The sequence below is a fragment of the Columba livia genome, chromosome 8 (genome assembly GCF_036013475.1).
Source record: "Columba livia isolate bColLiv1 breed racing homer chromosome 8, bColLiv1.pat.W.v2, whole genome shotgun sequence".
Taxonomy (NCBI): domain Eukaryota; kingdom Metazoa; phylum Chordata; class Aves; order Columbiformes; family Columbidae; genus Columba; species Columba livia.
In genome coordinates, this window is record NC_088609.1 from 30,204,832 (window position 1) to 30,221,807 (window position 16,976).

Below are 16,976 nucleotides of genomic sequence, written 5' to 3' on the forward strand. Positions count from 1 at the left end.
CACCAGAAAACTAAGCAATGTTTTCACGTTAACAGAGGTGTCATATGGAGAGATTTACAGAGACAGTCAAACTCACATATTTCTGTTTTAAAACCTCATTCTGCACTTGATTGCTGAGTTATGAAACCAATCAAACTGTTAGACTAAAATCCAACTCTACTCCTTCCATTAAAATTCTTTCAGCGAAATTCCCTTCTCAGCATATTTGAAGTCTCACCTAGCCACAGCTTGAGAAACAGAGAGTAAAAGCTGCTTACAGATTTTGAATCGTGAGCTTTACTCCTCTGAATCCAAGTAAAATGATTCTCTACTTCTCTATTAAATCCACACTCTTCTTGAAGCCTTTAGGGACACAGAGTAGCCAGCCATCATCTTGTGTCCTAATGTCAGACTTTGCTCCACCGGATCTAAAGAGAAGAAATATCTACCTTGTTATTAAAGCTACTTTCACCCATGAAGGTTGCCAGTAGCAAAAGAAATTGCTGTATGTTGAAGAGTCCATCCCAAACTATAAACATATATTATCAAGAAAAAGGCTTTAATACCTTCTGAAACATCTGATAGCTATCAGGCTTTTAACAAAATACATTCCATGCAATGCTTTTAATTAACAATGTTGGAAGTTTAGAACTGACAAGCTTGCTTCTGACAGTTTTCTACGCTGCTGTGTAATACCGAACTAGAAGATAAAAAGATGTGGTTACAAGGAGATTTAAGATGCCTAATGAGTTGGAGAACTTTCACATATTGCTTTTATTGGAATAATCAACAACCCTGGCTTTAAAGGTTTTGGATTCCAAACACAAAAATTGAATTATGCACAAATAACGTTGTTGAAAGCATGCGATTAAAGTTGTAGAATTCAACACAAGATTAAAGAAAGACAGGAATTAAGTTGGTCTGTGCAACTTAAATTTAGCCTGGGCATATAGAACTCAGAATTTCTAAATGACATGATCACACAATACTTTCCCCAAAGGAAGTTTGGGAGCTTTTCTGTTTGGAGTTTTTGCTGTTGTGGGTTTTTTTTGTTGGTTGTTGTGACGTGTTTTGGTTGGTTTTTCTTCTTATTGGATTTGTTTTGTTTGGTGGTGGTTTGGTTTTTTGTTTGTTGAGGGGGGAGTGTTTCATTTTTCACCCCTTTTGTAATTCCAAAAACCAGAACTTGCAAAAGATGCGAGTGAATCAGCGTTACATGAATATGCTGTTTCCTACTGGAAAAAATTAAAAATTACACAGTGAATGAGAAATGGTTTTACGGAAAAAACGCAGAAGTAGTCTGGTGATTTAAATCATTGAAAGCTGCTGTGAAGAGGTGCATTCTGTGCTTGTCTCTAACAGAAATGCTCTGCAATGCTCTCTGAATTAATTGCTAGGCTCTAGTATTTTCCCTCATTTTCTGAACTCCCATTTCGTAATTGCAAAGGCTTATTCACTGAGGCACTGGGCACTTGAAGATGTAATTGAATGTAATAGGAGTTACATTTTGAGCATATTAATTGATAGACAATGCTAAGTACTCTGAAAAAATAAGTCTTAGTCACCCTGTATTGGACAACAACATAAACGGACACTAATCATTTTTTGGTGACACTTTGTTTTTTCCCCTATAAAACAGTAATATTTTTTAGTGTGGATAAGTCATATTACAGTGAATGGCATAAAAGTGTCCATTAGGAAATTAGGCATCATGTCTTGAGGAAATGCTTTCATTGCCAGGATGTAATATGTGGCATAGGTCCACACTTGGGCAAGGAGGAGCAAACAGAATATAAGTAGCTGCTTTACACCTGCACCTGGCCAACCTCTGCACATAAAAGAATCAGAGGCATTAGAAGAAAAACAAATTAAATATACATAATGTTTAGGAGATAATTTGACCAAATTAAGACCTCGGAGGTAACCAACTTGGCATTTTAAACTCTTGAATCTGTGACAAACCCCAATCTAGTTAATACTGGCTGCTCAGTCTACCAACTCTGCCACTTAATAGGCAGAGTTGCACAATAAACTTAAGTGGTCTCTGTCGACATAGACTTTCTCAGAAGCTACAGAAAGAAAGTCTGCCATTGTCATACCAAATAACTTAAGAAATAAGATGTCTCAGAGCAAGTCCTTTTAATGGTCCATATAAAGTCCATACAATGGTCCCTGGACAATTAGAGATGTGGTACGTTTTCTAATTTTTATGATCTATGACTTCTGGTGGTCTTGATGTTTTGTTAAAAGTCATTTTAGAGTTTACAAAGAGACATTAAGTCCTCCGTTAGCACTTTTGCCAGATTAAATGTGGAAAATGCATACAGCCGTTACAGTGGTAAAACACAAAGATTTGGTAGTCTGACTATGTTTAAAAAGCCGTTTTTTTAGCAATTTAACCCTGCCATACATCAGTCTAAGCCAGTCAGGGACTTAGACTCAGTGGCCTTTGGTGTAAAACATCAGGCTATGCAAAGATAATTCGGTTTGCAAAGCTTTCACTGGAAATAAGTTGTGTATCTCCAGAAGAAATCTACCATGTCTTCAATCACAATTGCTTACAAACCTTCATAATTGTCATCTGCAGTTTAAAGGCCTCTGTAAACATATTCTCAGCAGTTTCAGTACCAACATATCATTTTTCTATGTCTGTCCTTATTATTGATAGCAGAGCCATTAGTGTTTGCAAATCACGTAACACCCCGATTCTCTTGCAACAAAAGTGCAAGTCATCTAAGTTTATTCCCTTCTTGGTGTTCACAACGTGTAGAGACATATTTTAAATAGAAAACATTTTAGAAAGAAAATAATTTTAAACATTCTCAGGTGGGTAACACTCATTTTACTCACTTCCCTGCCCTGCCCCAAGATTTCTTACTAGAATCAATCTCAATAAAACTACAGTATTTCTGTTAATCCACCAGAAAGAAACAAAGTTCAAAATAGCACATGGTTTCTCATACACAAAATAATACAGTTTTGTAACATTTTTATTATTTTTCAAAACCTTCCAGTTTTTTTCCTTATCAAGATGTGACAGAATTCTGCCCACAGCTCAGTTCTGGCTTTAAAGTGCTGCAGTACACAATAAAAAAACAACTCTTTATAGTCAGAGATGAACTTACTGTGTCTGGCTTTCCATTTTAATAACATTTACAACAGCATTTGGAGATACTGAAACACCAGATTTCATTGAGTGAAAAAATATATACTAGGAGTTAAGATTGACTTTATGCCCATTTAGACATTCTGTATAGCAGTCATTTAAGCAAGAAATTGGCAGGACAAGGTAAATTCAGGACTTCAAGGACTAGTTCCATTTAAACTCTGGAGTCCACATGCAAGCAGAATGGCTGTTCACACCAGAAGTGTCATTCATGGTTCATGGATAGCCTACATTTTTTTTCTGAGACTAAATGCAACACCTGTTCAAAAACACCAAGTTCCTCCATTTTATTCATCTGAAACAAAGTAATCCTTTGCAGTTAAAGGCTCCTAAAGTAGAGGTGCACCATTTGGGACTTGAGGCTAGGGAGAGATTTAATTATATTTGACTAATCCTATCCTTTAATTCGCTAAATGAAGCATCCTTCCAGAAGTGGATGCCACAGGAAAAATGGCCTGATCCACTGGATTTTGCCCAGAATCATGTTTATGTCTTTCTTGGTATAAATCACAATCCTCAGAGAGTTTTACTTAGAAGGAAAATATAAACCAGACTGTTAGGTGAGGTCATGAACAACTGAGAGGCAACTGGTTCAGAAGTGTCAGGAAGGACAGCTTTTTAAAGTCATAGCTCAGTCATACCTTCATATTCTTGCATAATTTGCTTTGCAATTTAGCATTTATCTAAGAATAAAGAAAACCGCACATTGCTGCGGTCCTGTAAAAATCTTGGCCTAATATAATAGCCACCAGCAAAGAGCATCCCTCATGGAAACATCAAGGACATCAGCCTGGGCAGTCACACTTCCCTTCTGTGAGCCACATGATTGCTGTTGTTGCTATAGTCTAAGGGCTGTAACATCAACAAGGTTTGAGTCAGGACTAAAAGGTCTTGGGATAACACAGGGCAGGGTGGGGGGAATTACAGAAAGAGGTCAGACAGGAAATTACATCTATTGCAACTTTGAGAGCATTTCCTTCCTTCCCCTGGTTACTATTTTTAAGTCCCACAAAACAAAGCATCAGGAATTCCTCCAAGGGGACAGCAGCTCTGTATTAGAAAGGCACAGTCGCAAGGCCACTGACAGGCATAGTTAAACAGACTGGCATCAGGGCTGGGTAAGGAGCTGGCAAATTTGTGTTTCATTCTATATTCACAAACAGAAATGGAAACTTCTTCTAAAGTAGAATTCTCTTCCTTTAACATAGCCTCCTAAACATAAGCCCTAGGTAAGTGTGAGCAAATTTGTGAATTTTCAAAGCAGTATCTTAAACCCGCTTGAGATGTTAGTGACATTTACACCCCGCTTATTTCTATCTGCGTTTCAGAAAAAGGGCACTGTTTGCATCGCTTGAAGCTTTTCTTATGCACAGTCAAAACGAACACTGTTACACAAAATAAGTTCACTGGAGGGATAGGAGTTTTAACTTTTAATACATTTCAGACAGTAGCTCTGTTATACCATGCTATTATGCCTCTCCCCAAAAACAGCTGCAGAGAGAGATGTGGGATTCTTCCCCAGCTCCTGCTCCCCTACATCCACACTCCCCTCTCTCCAAGCCAGCTCAAAGCAGTAGTGAGGATGATCGACCGCAGCCAAGCTAAAATAGCATTGGAGATTGTCCACATAGCATCATACTTATTTACCTGAGTATGTTCGTAAGTGTTTGAAAGGAGTAATTTTGATAGAGCCAAGCAAGACAGCTTGTCAGAGGAAATTATTTCAGCTGGGGATCAAGCAACAATCTCCAAAAGCCACCATTTCTGCTTTACTGTTTGTATGCTACAGTTCACAAAAACAGTTGAACTTTCAAGAGGCAAAGTGAAATTAGATCAGGACTCTGCAAGTCTGAGTAGAACAACCTGAGAGAGAGAGAAGACAGCAAGAAGAGCTTGTTAACACCCAGACCTCATCGTGACGCAGATGGAAATTTAAAGTCTCTTCCATATTCACTTCCTTTCTATTTCCAGGAGGCATTTGCTCAAGTGTTTAGCACACATTTGCAGTTTGCTTCTAAAACCATGCAAGAATTTTCAATATTGTGTGAGAATCACTGGAAAATATTCTTAAAGAAAACATGAATATATTTACAGGAAGAGTGTAAATTAATCTATTCCAAGATTAGTCAGAAAGTTTCCTAATTGTGGCTGAAATGCACGTGAACACTACTGTGGTTACTTACACTGAGAAAGAAAACACAAAGAACTGCTCAGGAAGTTGCTAAACATGATAGAAAGCAATGTGACTGCTCACAGAAGTCAGGATCTGCTCTCAAACAGTTCAGGAACACGGGACACTAAATTTAGAGGCTAATTATACTGCATGTTATGAAATCACACAAAAAAAGTTCTCTTAGAGCTCAGATTTTTATTGGTTCTTTCAGCTCTTGTTTCAGGCTGCAGTGTCAGTATTGGAGCACTTGATTCCAAAAGCAAAAATCATCTACACACTGAAAATACAAGCCCTGCCAGGTGGTCCTGTCACCCACCCCTTTCACAGTAAGTATGTGTATTTTTAGTAAGGTAAGTGACATATGAGTCTGGTAGCACTGCTAGATAGAATTATCTTGTAAGAAAAAGTGATTTAGCTGCCTGCTATGCCAAACCTGTGCTGTTGTCTGTTACTTGTGACCGACTTTTCAAGATGTGGCTGGATAAAGGTGCAAACTAGTTACCTGCACCAGGAAGCATTTCAAGCAATGATGGCAACTACTTTCACAGGCAAAGTGTACTTTATGTAAGGGACAGTAGTTTTACCAACTTTAGGTTGGGTCCATCTTTTCGAAACACTCTGTATATATGTGGCAGAGCCAGTTACTGCAAAAACTCATGCTATCATCTGGAGAGTCTTGTGTCTTCAACAAATAACTCCCATTAAGACATTATTCTGTTTTAGCTTCAGTGTGCTCTCGTTTCCATGCAATATCCTTCTTTGGGATTATCCTTCATATCCAGACGTAACAGGGTCTTTGTTTCCTGTTTCTTGCACATACTACTACCAATAATTAGTCGTGAAGAGAAACATTAATTTTTAAAGAAAGTCGGGGTATTTTAAAAACAAAAATCACCTGGGAAAATGACGTGCTCATCCAAGCCATCCGTACTTGTCATTATGCCAAGAACTGCAAAGATGAACAGTGAAAGCAAAGAGCCACGCTGCTTGTCTTCTTCCTCTATGACATCGAGCTGGTTGTAGCCTGCTCTGGGCTCCAGAAATACCCCAAGCTGGGATCCCCAATGCACAGCCGCCAGCCCTCCCAGAGAGCAGTGCGTCTGTCCCCTCTGTTCGGGCAGACACCTTTGCGTGCACCTCCAGGACAGGGAGGACTCCTGAACTCAGATAAAACCACCACCAAGAGCAGCTCCCGCTCAGCTGTTTGGCTGCATTCGTGCTGTATTGTGCCACTTGGTAACCTCAGCCACGGAACACAGAGTTCTGCTGCTGGTCAGCGCTTGAGGGGGACAACAGTAAGCGGTGAAGGCACAAACCCTCTTCTGTCTTCACAAGGTGTCAGAAGGGAAGCATTCCTGCATGCGTGCAAAATCAGAAACTAATAATTTGGTTTTTTTTCAATTGAGGACAAAAGGTATGGATCAGAGTCTTCTCTACAGGCCTATGGATACCAAAGAGGTCCTGGAAAGCCCTTGAAGGTTAATGTGAAGAACACAGAACTGCAGAAAGGAAAGAGATGAGAAAGAGCAGCTGCACCATGTACCAAGCTTGTCACATTTGAACAGGAGACCAGAAAGATCTATGATTAAAAAAAAGAAAATCAATTTTCTATCCAAAAGTTGTATTTACAGTAAATAGCTCTCTTCAGTCACAGAGACAGTAGACAGGCACACTGCATGAAACTGTCTTCCCATACGTACTAGGTGAACCAACTTCATTACAGGTTTATACAAGGATAAACTGTGGCTCTGTTATAGCTTGAATTAATCTAAACTCTTTCCTCTTTCAGGATTAATCTGCAGCAAGATCAACTCCAGGAGCAGGCACCTGGTTGCATGAGTGCTATTGCTAGTGAAGAAAATAGTGCACATGTGTATGCACGTACATATGTGTGTATAAGGGAAAGGCAGGAACAGAGAATAGAGACTGCAGGGACAGGACAGTGACTGTTTAGATTTGCTTAAAATGCCATGAATCCTTAAAACAACCACAAGAGTTTTTAATCAAGAAATAAGCAAAGCTCAAAGCTCACATCCCAAGTGAAGAGCATAAATAGAGCAGAGAATTAATTTACCAAAAGCAACAAACCATGGAAAGAACAAAAAATTGATAGCAAATATAATGTAGAATAGGAGGGAACCTAAACACAGGGTAGCACTCATGGCAATTGTGGAGCGAACTATGGTAATGGAAAGTGTTCTGAGTAAAGGGTCATCTGAGCTACAGGTGATAGGGGAGCAAGAGTTCCCCATAAAGGAGTAGCACAATAATTCAATAGATGACACTCTGCATGTAAGAGAAGAGCATGCAGTGCAAACCAGAAACAAATTTTAATGGTCAGATTTGGACCAAGACATAACCTTAGCAAATAGAAATATGAAATAGACACTAAGGCTTTAGCTAATAAGATGTAATAACTACAAATACTTTCCCAGCATCATGCAAATGAAGGAAGCAAAGTCATCCAACCAACATAAATGTTGGTATGATTGTTAAACCAGTGGGACAGTAAATTACAAAGAAAAAAGTTATACTGGTCTAAATGTCAGTTATTCTTAGCTCTAGTAGACTGTTATCAGCCAACACTGCTGGATAACATTGGTGTTTTCTTGTCCACTTTCAAAAAGAACACCCCGTTTTACTATTAAGCTTATAGTGGGATCACATCAACATGACCAAGATGGTGATCTGCCTTGCAAGACTCAGCATCACAGAAAATAAAATGCTGGTATATAGATTTAAGAGAACAAGAAACCATAACACAATCATAGTTAAAATTACCAAGAAACAGAAAAATATTATAATTGTAAAATAAAATGAAGTGGCAATATAATAGGTTTTTGATCTGCCATGAAATACTTGGAGTACAGTGCAGGGACTCCTGACCAGAGGCTGAACAGGCTGCTGTGGCTATGCGGTCCAACACAGTACATGGCAGATACACTAAACAAAGCTCTGAAAGCTTGACATCTGCATTTACACAACGCTGCAACCAGTTTGTTCTGCAAACAGAAGAGAACTATGAGAAGAAAGACGCTATCAACCTTTTATTTTTTGAAGGAAAATATCTTGAAGTTTGAAATACAGACAAGACAACCACATAACAGAAATACTCCTAAGTGCAGGTTATGACAAGCCAGAAGGGCTTCTTTCTTCACCTTGGACTGGCAAATTTCACATCAGATATTCCAATATGGACATTGCAACCCAGAAGTGGAGCAGAATCCAAAAGAGTCGAGCTTATTTAAGTATCTACAACAAAGGTAGCCACCAGTGTGTGTACATGTATATATATCTCTGTGTGCATGCTTATGCATCTGTGGGTGCATGTATATATACATACATATGCATATTCCTCACGTTATTAGCTTCTTTTCTGTGACTGTGAATGTTACTGTTTCTTCACATTACCCTTCAAGATTATTGTACAGTATTTGTCTAACAGACTTTAGCACCTTATTTATCTAATGAAGTAAGAACTTAGCTAGTGAACACTCAGATTTGAGTTGGGAAGTAGGAAAGAAGACCTTCCTGAAAGTATAAGAAACAGAATTTGTGGTCAGCTAGCACTCTGGCAATGACAGAGCACAAGAACAATACTAGAGTCTGGCATTAATGACCCCCAAGGCAGATTGTTTGTGATGTGGTTGTGCTGCGCTTTTAGGAAGAGTGCTCCAACCCAAATTCCTATAGCCATGGCCACCTTCTCATGTGTTCAAAGGCAAACCACTGACACGGAAAGAAGTAGTACATTTTAGTCAAGATTTCAGCAAAGGGCAATGAAACATAAAATAACATCGGAAAATAAACTTGTTAGCATCAAGCCCTCCAATTCCCACTGAAGACATTTGCTGAGGAGCACATGTGCAGCAGTATTCAGAAAATGTATAAATGTACTTTTAAAGTGACAAATTCAAAAGGCACCCAAGCAGATACACTGACCTCCCTTCCCCTTCATGGTGTTTGGTTGGGTGCAGCAGCTCACTGCAGTTCTTCAATACCATCCAGAACTACAACAGTGCAATTCATAGCTTGTACTTAGAGATGCTTCAGATGAGAAGATTGAATTACTTTTCTGAGTCAGAGCTTTCTAACTTGCCCTTTGTAACCTTGCTGCTCTCCTTTGCTTTCTACTAGTCTCAAGTGCAGCATTCTGAGAGCACAGATGTGAACTCAGCCTGATTTATCCAAATGTTACGAATTTTTATATTTTCGAACAGTTCCAAAAATCTATAGAATTATAATAATTATATCCGTTGCATTGCATTTGTATTCCTGTATTACCTGTGCCCCAATCAACTTATTTTTGTTTTAAAAAATATAGTCATTCAATGGTATGGACTGGGTTATGTTATATAGCTAAAAGATCATAAAGCAAAAACTGTCTGGGACACACTGAGGTGAGCAGGATCACCTGGGCCTGTTTGGTCTTACTTTGAAATCAGTCTCGAGAGGAGACAGAATAAAGAAAAAATAGATATCAGGTGTCCCAGAGCATATACCGGTAGAATGTTGAACATGGACCAAGAGCTAGTCCACATTAATAACTATTTCTTGTTGGAATTAAATACTGGAATGGGCTTATACAGCTGAATTTCCCACTTCTGTTCTGGCAGTTGGAAACAGATGATGTTGTCCACTAGATTACTCAGACTTATTAGAGCTAAACCATGGAAAAATGGATGCACTTCAATGAATAAGCCTTCAGCGGTCAGTCATGCTTCAAATTGGATCCTTCAGTTTCTGAAGGACGACTGCCTTTTCTGCAGAGTTGGGGGACACAAAACATGGTGATACTATTGCCTGCGACCGGCCAAACATGATGCAAGATAAGACAGAAGGAGGTACCACCCCTCTGTGTTGCTGTAGTCTGGCTCCTCACACTAAGGAGACTTTCATATTATCTCCATATGTTTTCCATTTCATTTTTTAAAATTCCCTTAATTTGATCCACTGTGTCATCTGGATTTTATACCTACCATCACCCACAGTTCTGGTGTGGCACAGGTCATAAGGTCCATCTAGGTAATCCCTAGTGAATTACTTTCACTGCAATTGTTGTTCTTTGAACTAATTATCTTTTTGTCATCTTCCCTAGGAAGGTTTTTTGGAAGAATACTGTTTCTGTTTCGCCCCATTGCTGTCTCTCACACACCCTGCTGAGTGAAACTTGTGATCAGTTGAAGATTCTTGTCCTCTTAAGAAACAGGTTAGAAATAGACTTGTTGCTGAGCATTTCCACATTTGTGATCTATGTCTTCCCATTGCCTGCCAGAGACCCTCCACGTGTGGTTGCTTTCTGAAGCAAGCACGACTGACCCGTACAAGCTAATGAAAGCAAAGCGAACAAACAAGCCTTTGAGCCATACTGGATGAACTCAAATTACAGCATACTCCATGTAGGAAAAGAAAAAATAGTCACGTATGCTTATATAACTAATTGAATTACTTCCAGAATTCCTTCCCTCCAGCTTAACACTCAAACTTACAGGGAAGCATTTGACAGAATTTATTTATTTGGAAAGATGACTGCCTTCAACTATTGTAGCTCTTATGCTCCTCAGTAATCAAGTGAGCTTTACCTGAAAGCAAAGCCTCAGACTGAATCCTAGCACCTTCTCCTACTACTGAATTTCACAGTAATATTTTATACCAGTTACGTATTTTCCTTCTATTTTGATAGGTTGAGCAGCCTTGAATTGACTAGTGTTATTCTCTAGAATGAAGGTGGAAGGGGACAGCGATTACTGCAGGAATTGATGTGCTTTGTTTGTACTCATTGAGCCCCTTCCTCCTAGCCAAAATGATCCCTTTAGCTTGCTTCAGAACTTCACAAGCCATGTCTTTGAAGACATCATACAAGCACTTTCTGTAGTCACAGAACATCTCTCCACCACTCCAAATCCAGCATCCCTTCTCTTTAGAAGCCTTGGTCCCATTGAGAACATACTTCTCCTTTATTTTAAAACACCCTTACAGCATCCTACTCAGAATGTGTTCCAAGGACTACTCCATGTCAGATAAAGCATAGTAAAATACTGTTATGTAAAACAAAGCTTCTTGCTGAAAGAAACAGAAAACAGATTTACTTCCATCTTTATGTTGAAATAGCAAATCACAGAATCAAACTGATGTAAGTTATTAGTTGGGTTGTTTGGAAATGTGCCGGCACATCACAAGAGCACTGTCTTCCTGAGAATACACAAAAGCAGATGATACATGTTAGGACTAAAGCTATGCAAATAACTGATTTTGCAGTTTGCTTGGGAAGCACAAAAACTCATTTCAGATTAGTCTGAAATACTCTCCTTTCTTAGGGGAGAAAACAAACAAGAAAAATCCTACTGAAGTCAGAAGAAGGCATTTCATACTTAAAGCCTTTAACCTTCTGAAATGCCTTTGCATAAGAAGCTAACAGAGAAAACATTTTAAATGCTTATTGCAAAAGAGCCATCCATACTATTTTTCAGGCAGACTGACAGGGTAAACTAGAAACACTTCAATCCTTATGCACATACCCTATTACGTTTCCATTATAATTATTTATTAATGAAAGGAAATGTGCAGGATGGGTTTTATGCCTACTGCATAGAATACAACACCAGAATCTATATACTTGTATTCCCCAAAAGAAAACTGGAATTAAATTGGGATGTTTTTCTGAAGCCTTGGCAATACCTTTTGCAGAATGCCTTAGCCCATTCATGTCTATGCTATAGAATTCTGCAGAATATTGCATTCAGAAGAAAAATTATAACCTTTTCAAGTCCTGCCCATCTGTATTTCCCTATCCTCTGAGATGTAGTGCACATAGTAAATGGTTTGTTTGTTCTCTTTGTTTTGCATACATGGATCAAATTTAAAACACAAACAATCAAAACACTACAGTGTATCAATTATTCCCGGCATCAGTAGTAACACAAGAGACACTCCCAGGCCAAATAATGGGTTCTGGCTGCCATTCCCATCACAATCTCTTAAATATTTTGTATAAGTCTGCTAATTTATATCAAGCCCTAAATGCTTTTAAGTATCCATAAAACAAACAGAGGCATATTACTGTCCATAAAGTCATTAAGTAGTTTTTCCTTTGGGGTTCATAGTTTAGAAGAGTTTTCCATGACTTTCATTTTACCTTTAAACAACAAACTCAGCATTATCTAACAGGTTGTCTCTAAAAATTCAATCAGTACTACTTTCTTCACAGCCTATGTTTAAATCTTAGCATTTAAATGGTATTCTACATCTTCAAAGCAAGCATGGTACAAATATTTTAACTAATCCTTGTAACATTTCAAGGTCCACATTAGTTCAATAATTTAAAACAAAGAGAAAAGATTTCTACTGAGTATGAAGAAACCAAAAAAATCATTCCAAAACCAGGAATACAGCATGCATTCACTATCCTAAACACACATATAGCATGAAGCGCTATGCCTGCTTTAGAAGCACCAAAACCCACACAAGTGAAGGTATTCCAAAATGCAATAGTATTAGAAAACCAGCACCGCACATACAACACTTTGAAAACAGAAAGACTATTAATAGCAGCTCATCAACACAGCTCTGCTTGTGAACCAACCTGCATGAGCACATCCTCCTCCTTCCGCGCTTCTCTGACATCAGGCAAACTCTCAACTTGCTCTCCATAGTGCAAACCCAGAGTAAAAAGCTGTCCATTGAGAAAGCAGCTCTCTCACCTAGTTTAAAGCTGTATAGGCCACAGAGGCCAACCTGCTCACTGAGCATTTAGTCATAAAGAAACCTCCCCACCCTTTCCTGGGCAATCAGAAGGCAGCTGTGACTAGCTTGGCCAGAGCTAGCTTGTTCTGCAGCTGTTTTGCCAAAGCCAATTTATTTGTCACATCCCACCTGTTCACTTCGTTAGTAACTATGGGAGATGTTCAAATTCTACAACAGCTGTAGATATTTAAGCATTTTAAGGACCAGGTTTTCAAAGGTATTTAGGCATATAACTCATTTACTACAACCACAGTCAGACATCTAACTAGCTCTGTGGTTCTAGTCCTTAACTCTGTGCAATCTTACAACTCCTGATTCCAGTTAATCTGAGGATTTGGCACAAACAGCTCATTTGCGTCACTTTCTCAAATCAGGATCTCCTTTCCTTCCTTGGCAGTCACAGCTACAGGACCACAGTGCCATCTCTCTCTCTGAGCAAAATCTGCGACATCTTTTAACCTGCTTTCATCATAGGACGAGGTTGTTGTGAGGAAGAATCATGTTATTGTATGCTAAGCAGGCGATCATTACAGCTATTACAGAATCACAGAATCACAGAATGGACTGGGTTGGAAAAGACCTCAGAGATCATCGAGTCCAACCCTTGGTCCAACTCCAGTCCGTTTACTAGATCATGGCACTAAGTGCCATGTCCAATCTCAGTTTAAAAACCTCCAGGGCCGGTGAGTCCAGCACCTCCCTGGGCAGCCATTCCAATGCCTGACCACTCTCTCTGCAAAGAATTTCTTTCTAATATCCAGCCTAAATTTCCCCTGGTAGAGTTTAAGCCCATGCCCCCTTGTCCTATTGCTGACTGCCTGGGAGAAGAGACCAATCCCCACCTGGCTACAACTTCCTTTCAGGTAGTTATAGAGAGTGCTGAGGTCACCCCTAAGCCTCCTCTTCTCCAGACTAAACAACCCCAGCTCCCTCAGCCTCTCCTCATAGGTCTTATGTGCATCCCCCCATCTCTTTTATATAGCTACAGACAGTTGCCCCACTGCCATTTTGCTGTAGTCTTCCAGTTTCGGTAGCACCTTATTGAAAGAATGTCATATCCCATTAGTTTACACCCTGTGTGCTATGGGATTGAAATACTGCAGTTACATAGCATGCCAAAACAACTAACTCCTGCAGAGACGATGGTGCTGGATTACAAAGGAATATGGCTGAGACGGGCAGACCGATGCTTCGCTGGCACACCGCATGAGCAGACCATGCTCACAAGAACCTTAGGAAGGCACTGCCATATTCTTGCCTTTTGTGTTCTAAACTGTCAACCTAATGATTACCTGGAAGCACAGGTGAAGGACAATTTTTACCATGCCAATTCTGCCACTGTGTGTACAGGTTGCTCCAAAGGAAATAATCTGCTGGACACCTGGTTTGGTGCTATATTAAAACAAACTATTTGGAGGCCAGCAAGTCAGTCTATCCTGAGTCAATTTCAGGGGCATCTCCTGTGTGTCCCAGAAGGATGTTCTGGTCAGCTGTACTAGTTAATGTTGCTCCTCATGCTGGTTTCACCGCGTTCCAAAATTCCTCATAAAATTATAATTCCTGAGTGCCCTCCTGCTTTTATCAGCATAATCTTTGAACATTTGGTAAGATCCCTTTCATCCCTTAGCACTTGTCACTGCATTGAATTTCCAGCTTTCTGAGATATACTGGCCTCTAGGAACAAGAACAAATAGCAACAAGCAGTGCCATCGGCTACCTCCAGTTACCAGCCTGATCAGAGGCAGAAGTTCAACATCTTAAACAGCAAAGAAGAGATTTCTCAGAGCGAGTCAGTAACTTTGCTATGAATCTCGCATATCTGGCTCAGGAAACTTAGATCTAGAGATGGTTTTCAGCTTATTTAGCCTCACACAACTTTCTAGGTGACCACACAACTGCAAGGATGGTCTTGATGCACAAGGCTTGTCCACTGCAGACTGTCACCCATCTTTGTTCATAGAAGCAATTACACATTCAAGCCAATATGATTTAGAAAAGTGTCCTGATCAGCCTTAGGTTACAAGCTGCATGTGGTGGTGATCTGGGCAACTGGACCCATTCGGAAAACGACGTTTGGGAAAACAAAGGAGGCAAATTTCAACCTTGATTAGTCCTCTGAAGTAAAATTCAATAAGCTTGTACAAATACAAGTGGTGAGCAACTCATAGCATCATAGAAACAGAGCTTAAAACAAAATATTTTTCTTCTGTATAACAATTTACCCTTTAGGTCCCTAACTTTGAGGGTGACAGGAAGGGAAAGGTAAAACGAGTAGGAACTCAGACTCAGTATATCCTTTCCCTTTGTCTCTCACCAGACAAAACTTTTCCCATACAATCATAAACTCCAACAGGAAATGAATTGTGATTCAGTGACCCAAGTTCAAAGCTACTAAAGCAGCAAATCAGCACAAGTGAGGCAGAGCCAGTGCTAACAAAGAACATATGCTACTTGGGACACACTCGGAGGCTAATTTTCAGTAGAGCTGAGCACTCACAGTGCCAACTGTAGCCAGGTGGAATGGTAGGAGGTCAGCACATCAGAAGATCAGGCTCTTTGATTTAAAGGCTATTGTGAGGTACAGAAAGCCTAAGTGGGAGATGAAAGGATGGAAGGCTGTGACTGTCACTAAGAGTCAAGCGTTGTGGGAAAACAAGTCAAAGCCAACGAAATAATCTTCTCTGTGCCCTGCTCCTCAGAAAGGCATAAAACTCAGAACTTTAAGAATCCAGGGGTAAGAAGAATTTATGGAGAGGAAAAAAGTGATAAATGGTGCAGCATATTTCAAGGCTGGGATTTTAGGGTGACTGCTAAACAGATGCTTGGTGGGAGTACCTACGAGAAGCCTATTATGTTCTCCAACAGGTAGAACCCATTTCTGCAAAAGGATGGTGTAGAAATCCTTCTGCAGAAGATAAAGCACAAGCAGATACCCACATGCACAACCCTGTAACATGACTGCCCAGCTGTTCCATAATCTCCAAATCTGCATAAATATCATAAATTATATTTTACTATGACATATATTCTCTCTAGTACCTATGACCGCTTATTGCAGAGTCTTGATTCAAGAGTACTCTATGCCCTCACTTAGTAATTGCTTCACCACTGACAGCTACAGCTCTATCAATATGATCCTAGTGATATTCGTTATGCAGTGTATAGAGTATTAAAATACCAAACATTTATTAAATACTAAAAACATGTCACTCCTCCCCCTTACCAACCAAAAAGGAAATGTGAATAAACCTTGGTATTTTTGGTAACCACAAAGGAGGAATTGAATACGTGTATATAAAAAAACAGTAAAAAATTACAAGCACTTTCAGTTTGTAAATTAGCACATTCCCAGGTGTGTCAAACTGCACACTCAGGACTGGATCAGTAACCTCCACAAATATGTGAAAATGAAGCAACATGTTTCAGACTATTCTGGCAGAGTGGAGAGATTCAGTACTTAGCCTCTTTTTTAACATTTCCTTTACCATTCCTCATCGTCAAGCTCTTATAAGAGCAGGCATGGCCCTCACTTGTACGCTGCTGCTGTTTTTCCTGCTTCTGGAAATGCAGAGATAGGCTGAGAGAACTGGACCATACGCATTATGCAGCAGTAAGAAAGTGCCATGTTCTGTTGGATGCAGAACATAAAACTGGGAGGGAGAATTAGTTTGTAACTCTTCTGATTTTTTTAAGATAAGAGTGTCCCCTCCTTTCCTATCACTTAATAAGAGAAGTTGGAACCTACACATCTGGAAAGTGGGATGTTCCCAGAACCTGTGAGAATCACTGGACATCCACATGAAACTCCTTTTCTTGTTGGTTTTTAGCATGATCCACACTGTAGACCTCTCAAGCAGTAAGCTCCCCATGCCTCCCTGATGGTGGCTGCCTTCTTCATGCCGCCAATGTATTGCA

General features: G+C 39.7%; 1 protein-coding gene and 1 long non-coding RNA gene across 11 annotated transcripts in view; one reads left to right on the top strand and one right to left on the bottom strand.

Moving 5' to 3' along the window:
- ST6GALNAC3 (ST6 N-acetylgalactosaminide alpha-2,6-sialyltransferase 3) overlaps positions 1-13,014 on the bottom strand; it is a 238,358-nt gene extending 225,344 nt beyond the window's left edge. Inside the window, exon 1 of the mRNA XM_065071333.1 lies at positions 12,901-13,014. Within this exon, the coding sequence (XP_064927405.1) occupies positions 12,901-12,906 (6 nt within the window). The 5' untranslated portion in view covers positions 12,907-13,014. The remainder of the gene's footprint in view (positions 1-12,900) is intronic.
- The window catches only part of LOC110362932 (uncharacterized), a 34,512-nt gene that overhangs the window by 8,528 nt on the left and 9,008 nt on the right, over positions 1-16,976 (top strand). For 5 of the 10 annotated variants that reach the window (XR_010474143.1, XR_010474147.1, XR_010474142.1 and 2 more), the window contains exons 2-4: positions 5,530-5,644; positions 7,108-8,581; positions 10,417-10,527. This is a non-coding gene — a long non-coding RNA (uncharacterized LOC110362932). Of the gene's footprint in view, positions 1-5,529; positions 5,645-7,107; positions 8,582-9,934; positions 10,163-10,416; positions 10,528-16,976 lie in introns of all 10 variants that reach the window. The other 5 variants (XR_010474144.1, XR_010474145.1, XR_010474150.1 and 2 more) reach the window with 2 other exon arrangements.